We start from the raw sequence: 6,279 nt of genomic DNA, 5'->3' as shown, positions 1-6,279 counted from the left end.
GGATCCAAATGAGAATCTGTGGCAAAACCTGAATACTGATGCTGATAGATGCTCTCTATACAATCTGATAGAGTTTAAGCCATATTTAAAAGAACACAGGCCAAATTTCCATCTCTAGATGAGAATGGCTGGAACATTATTGAGTCTGGAGTGGGAGGGAGGGTACTCACCTTTCAGATTTCTTGTTGTAATAACAATAATACATTCCATTGTTTTGGTCTATGAAATAAAAATACATCACAGGTTTATGTTTGGAAAAAAATCTTAAGATTATTGTTGATGCAGGAACATTTGCTTCTGAATCTGAAACTGCTAACATCTGAAACAAAATTTGTTGTCTAAGAATAGTAATCCCATTTTTAATTTCAAAAAACAAAACCCATGCATGACACGTTAAAACTTTTTCTTCCAATCTTCCACCTTCAAAGACTTTTTGCCTCGTAACAGCTGAGGGGAGCTGGCCTCATTTAAAACAGACCCTGTTTCTCTAGTTCCTGTTTTTCTTTACACAACTGTCAGTGTTGCAAAAGGCCTTTTGTTGTGCAGTACCCACAGTTGCCATTAGGTGTCACTAAAAAACAATAAATGCCTCCACAATTTCCCTGTTTGTTTTATATCAATCATCAGATTATAGATTTTAACCTGATGATTAATCTATGCGTTTTGTATTAACAAAACGCATAGATTCCCACCTGAACCCGTAACAATGGATTCAAATTATTGTCAGGCTTTATTTCACGTTTTAAAGTCCGGAGTTTACAGCCAAACAGCAGCAGCCTTTGAATGCACCCACCATGCTGATCGTGGCTGTTTTTAAAGACATTCCTGTCACGTTGCTGCTGTTAGCTGAGCTTTGGTGGAAGGGAGGTGACACTGATCCCAGCCAGAGCTGCTTACAGCTGACTTATTTCCCACACATCCAAGAAGAGCAGTGAAGGATCATGTAACACAGACAGAAACTAAGCAGGTGTGGCACTCAGATTGTCCAGATCCATAAGTAGTGATTATAACACCTTAGAATAGGTAGCGTGTGTCCAAATCCAAAGATTATGTTGGTGAGATCCTGTCTGAAGAAAACTAATCACACTTACAAATCAAGAAGCTTCAAGTGCCCTGGACTGATCAAAGACACTTCTCTGGAAGAAAACTTGAGATGAACTAGATGCTAGTTTAGTTAGCAAAGCTGGTTTATTAGGATGAGTATATCAATGAATTCACCTAGCTTCCAAGTCCATAAATAAATAGAATAAAAATTTAATTTTATTAACTTCTTTCAACATAGAAAATATTCAACTTTGCATTTTGGTGACCCTTCTGGGCCACCGTAACTATCACAGTTTTTACCTACCAATACAAAAGCATGTGAGGGCAGTCGCATACCCCTACAGATGATTGCTTGAATCTAAGCATATTTCCACATTGCCACCACAAACTTCAATATGTGTTACTAGATTTTAGGCATGGCATCAAGAACATTTCTAAAATTTTGCTGAATCCATCCATGATGAACACAGAATTGTGAAGTGGAAGGAAAGATTTTGTGGTATTTTCTGTCCCCTGAATCATGTAGAGCCACATTGCTGAAGTTACAACTGCAAGTCCTTTGGGGTTTGAGTCTGACAACATTGTCCTAGAGACTGACATTTTCAATGTCCCCCATTCTTCTTTGCAACATAGTTCAAGCTCAGTTAGAGCAGACAAAGAGGATTTACGAACAGCAATTTTCAAATATCGCCACACATTCTCAATTAGACTTTAGGATTTCTTATGTCAGTCTTTCAATTCCTCCATTTTCTCTCTCATATCCACAATTTTTGTCTAGAGGGGAATAGGTCAATTAAGGAAGCCCAGACATCCCTTCTGTAGTGACATCCTCCAACTTCCATGGTGTTTCCACCTGATATGTCCCATCTGATTATGTATCAGATGGGACATATAATCCCTCCAGAGAGTTCTAAGTCTTCTCCAGGGTTTTGCCTAGTGCAATGTGCCAAGAAAACCTCCAAAGGAAGAGATGCCTGAACCACCTCAACCTCAACCAACCCCTTTTGATGCAGAGAAGCAGCTGCTCTCTACTTTGAGCTCCAACTGGATAACAGAACTCCTTTCCATATCTAAGGCTGAGTCCAGTCAAACTACAGGGGAAATTCAATTCAGATGCTTGAATTTAGGATCTCATTCTTTTGGTTATGATCCATATCTCAAGACCATAGCTGGATGTCAGAACATAGACAGGTAAATCACAAGCTTTGCTTCTGGAATCAGCTCTTTGTTCAGCACAACTGTCTGGAGCATTGGCTGAAATTCTGCAGTTGAACCCACAAATAATGGGATTTGAAAAAAAAAAAATATGAGTATCTAATAAAATGTCAAATATAATTTCTTAAGCTTCTTCTAATTTTCTTTTATGAACATATATATTGTCAAAAGAATTTGCTCTGCCTTTACACTCATGTCAACTTAAGTGGCACCCTGTTGTTAAGTTGAAGGCTTTAAGAACTTTTCAGGACCTGCTTCCCAGGGGTAGAAGTGTAATTGTATCAGTTTTATACTATTCCTCCAGAATCACATTTGTCATTTTAGACACTAATAATTTACCAAAAGGCCTGACACTCCAATTCAGCTCAGAGATGTTGAAGTTAGTCAATTTCTTCCAAACCAAACTCACCCATCCATGTCTTTGTTGACCTTCCCCTGTGCCCTAATCTACAGGCCCATTTGAACATGAAGGGGGCATTCAACAACTGTTCATGCTAGGACAGAAGAAACTGCCTAAAAGATCTTCACATGCTGAAGCATTGTGTTATTTTTTTTTTCAGTTGAACTAAGAGATTGTGTCCAAGTCTTGAAAAACAGTCTGACTCCCTAAGCCCCTGTGCACCAGATTCACAGACAACACAGACCAGTCAGGCAGGTGCTGATTTGAATGGATGAGTCAATGAATGTTTTTCAGAAAACAAAGTGCTACATCGTGTCCCCTTATCACGATGCCAAAGTGAAAAAAAGTTTAAGAGGTATGAATACTTCTACCAGATTTAGCTAAGTGAAGTGAGGTTACAAAAACAAACAGGAAACAAGTCTTTTTTTTGCTTCTGAAGTTTTTTTATTTTGACCTTTCAACCTTTCTGTCCAAAACCAAACACAGCTACAAAATCCTTGTCTTAGAGCACCGAATACAGTAAAATAAATTAAACCGACACTCTTGCAGTCTGTGAAATCAAGTGAATATAATCTGTCGATCCAGATGGTACCCTTGGTAGTTTTTCTGAAAACAGAAGCTCTGGTAACAAAGTTAGGCATGGTGACTGTTTGCCAGCTGATTTCACACTCTGAGCATAGTTGGTGGTTTTTACAAGGCCGCAATAAGATATTAAACACTCACAATTCTTCGCTGTGAAGAGGCAGATAACAAACGTGTGACCCTTAGCATGATTCATCTCCTTGACATACATCAAATCCGATGCCAGGAAGGAGTTAAAACAAGAGCTCAGAGAGGAGGGGCTCTTCAGTTGTAACAAAACACAAAAGAAGGTATTGTCCGAATTCAGCATGTGGAAATTTAAGAGCGCTCCTATCAGGTGAAAGCTTCACTCAGAAACTCCACTCGACACCAAATCCCCACCAGATGTCCCAACATTTCTCCAATTTATTATTGTTAATTGATATTTGCTTACTTATATAATTTACAATGAACCATAAAAATGAACCGTTGTCATGGAGAACAGAATGAATGACAGGTCAGGCCACCCTATCATGGCAAGTAACGTTTAAATGAGATTAGTATTTATAAGGACAGATCCACAAATAATAAGTGTTGCAGTGTTACGTTTGGTCACTTGTACAACCTACTGGAACCGTTCTTCGCCCAACATGTACAAAATAAATACACCTTCTGTACAAATGACTAAACATAAAACCAGGTATTGAACACACATGGAGCTGAAAATAACCTAAACGAGTACATTAAATATTCTCATCTTTGTTTTGTCTCTCTTCAACATTTTCACGATGTGGATGACTTGAGGTAAGCGACAAGGTCCTGGCGCTCTCCCTTCTTCTTGATGCCAGCAAAGATCATTTTGGTGCCGGGGATGTACTTCTTGGGGTTCTCCAGGTACTCCATGAGGGTGTCGTCACTCCAGACGATACCTGGCAGAATTAAAAAAAAAAAAAAAAGCTAAATTAGGTAAAGTTTCTTACCTTCTATTTACAATCTGGACCCATAAATTGTCACTGACCTTTGCTTTTGTTAGCATCTGTGTAGGAGTAGCCCTCCGCCTGTCCAGTCTTGCGTCCGAAAATACCATGCAGGTTGGGGCCCACCTTGTGCTTGCCCCCTGCCTCCACGGTGTGGCATTGAGCACACTTCTGGACGAAAACCTTCTTTCCTTTCTCAACATCCCCCATGATGAGCTCTGGAAATGGGAAAGCAAAGTGAAAGGTGAATTTCAGGGTCACTGATGTGTATAAACACACATAAGTGCCAATAATACCATCACAGACGCCGGGCACTACTGTATTTTTTTTCCCCCACAACTTTGAAGGTTACTTAAGGTGACACCGTGTTCCTCATACCTAACAAGTGCGGCCTCCATAATGTAACACCAGCATCTGGCTGATGTAAATTCTAAAAAACCCGACAGGCAGATATGGCACTACAAAGCTGTTAGTTTCTTTCCATAAAAAGCAAAAGACGGTTGCCAGGTTTGAGAGGTAATTAAGGTCAGTCTTAATAGTATAAAGTCAGATGAGGACAGCTTTGATGTTTAGGTTCATGCAGAAAGAAGCCAACACTAATGAACTTAGCTAAAGGTGTTTTAATAATAGGTGCTTCTGTGGCCTCTGGTGTTTTGACTGGTAAGTAAAGCAGATTAGCTAATACGACATAAGCTTGATGGTCGTGTCTTTACTTTGGTTAAATAAGGTTAATTTCAACTTAAACCCTACTTTCTTCTTTCTTTAAGAGGTTTAGAGTTCAATTCCCCCCAAAACATCTTAAAATGACCCCGATAATTCGGTGTCAGAATCACTTTAAGGGATTACATTTTCTTTTACACAATCACCAAACACTTAATTATTGCTTAACTACCATATAATATAATGTCAAGCTGAAGTAGGACGTTTCTCCTTGACTACAGCAATTTGTTGCTTTCTGAAAACATAAAATATAACATAAATTTATCTCCAACAGAAGGCACGTGTGTTTAAGTCTAAAAGAGCGACTAAAAGAGCAAATTCGACCAACTCTAATCGCTGCTGTTCCGGACCGGCCTGGCTCTAGGTTAGACGCGTGAACATCTCCTATAAAGGCAGTCAAGGATGCTTCAATGTCGCTGTTCAAGCAGAGCACTGACAACGCAGTTTCTGCTGAGAAATTTGCAGGAGTCCGGTTGGCTTCTACGTAAATATGAAACGTTAATATAACCGCCAAAATGCCCGCATTGCTCCTTATAAAAGCCTCACGTTACTTAACCGTTACACAGTACGCAAAGAGAGCAAGTGAGCTATTCACCAACTTGCAAGCTAACGGTAACGGCACACCATGTCCTTAAACTCACCCGGTTCCCTTCAGAGCCTTATTCTTAGAAAACTATATCTGCGTCTATCTATTTAGGAAATAGTAATTAAATAGAAGGCATAAAAATTACCTTTAGGCTAAAACGTGGCGGTAAAAAAAAGTCTCTCGGAACAGAAGAGATGCAACTCTGTCAGCTGAGCAGCGCTAACTGGCGAACGTGCGAAGGTCACACCGCTTTAGAGGCACCGGCTTTTTACGTCATTACGCAATCACGTCACGTGCTAAGGGTTTACGCCACGCTCACGCTACATTCAAGGATAACTAGGAATTTTAAAGTTTATCAAACCATACCTCCATGTCTTCATAGGTTTTTACCGTGTAAAAGACTACTTTAAATGAACCAATGTATATTTATAGAAAAAAATATGCTAATTTTTTGTACTAAGTTGGAAATAAACGGAATATATTTCACTCAAAAACAAATGGATGGAATGATTGAGAACACTTGGGTAAATCGCGTTCCGATAGACAGTTAAGGCGTCTGGATCATCTCCACCTGACCCTCGATGTCCCCAAATAACTAAAAACAGCTTAAATTGTTAAATTTGTACCGTAGAGAAATACCGAGGTACCTACATTTGTTAAGATAAACTAAGGTAAACATCTCAGGTATCGAAATCAAATTGATATTGAGATCGTATTAGAAATTTATTGAGGTTAATTTTTGTGCTGGTAGAACGAGATTGAGGATTAATCCTTTG

General features: G+C 39.2%; 1 protein-coding gene across 1 annotated transcript; it reads right to left on the bottom strand.

Moving 5' to 3' along the window:
* Positions 1-3,078: 3,078 nt before the first annotated feature.
* Positions 3,079-5,753, bottom strand: LOC103151902 (cytochrome c). The gene is made up of 3 exons (XM_007572176.2): positions 5,649-5,753; positions 4,239-4,415; positions 3,079-4,149 (listed from the first exon to the last, which is right to left on the bottom strand). Exons 2-3 carry the CDS (start codon positions 4,405-4,407, stop codon positions 4,004-4,006), a joined length of 315 nt encoding a protein of 104 aa, XP_007572238.1. The 5' UTR covers positions 4,408-4,415; positions 5,649-5,753; the 3' UTR covers positions 3,079-4,003.
* Between the last annotated feature and the right edge of the window lie 526 nt (positions 5,754-6,279).

This window comes from Poecilia formosa, unplaced genomic scaffold (genome assembly GCF_000485575.1).
Source record: "Poecilia formosa unplaced genomic scaffold, Poecilia_formosa-5.1.2 Scaffold296, whole genome shotgun sequence".
Classification (NCBI taxonomy): domain Eukaryota; kingdom Metazoa; phylum Chordata; class Actinopteri; order Cyprinodontiformes; family Poeciliidae; genus Poecilia; species Poecilia formosa.
The sequence above is the reverse complement of the archived record's forward strand: the minus strand, read 5'-3'. Positions and strand labels throughout refer to the sequence as shown.

Bases quoted from the DNA above. Each gene is read 5' to 3' on its own strand.
- LOC103151902 (XM_007572176.2), bottom strand. From the start codon at position 4,407: ATGGGGGATGTTGAGAAAGGAAAGAAGGTTTTCGTCCAGAAGTGTGCT. The intron at 4,150-4,238 runs GTCAGTGACAAT...TAATTCTGCCAG, and splicing joins AGATGCTAACAAAAGCAAAG to GTATCGTCTGGAGTGACGAC.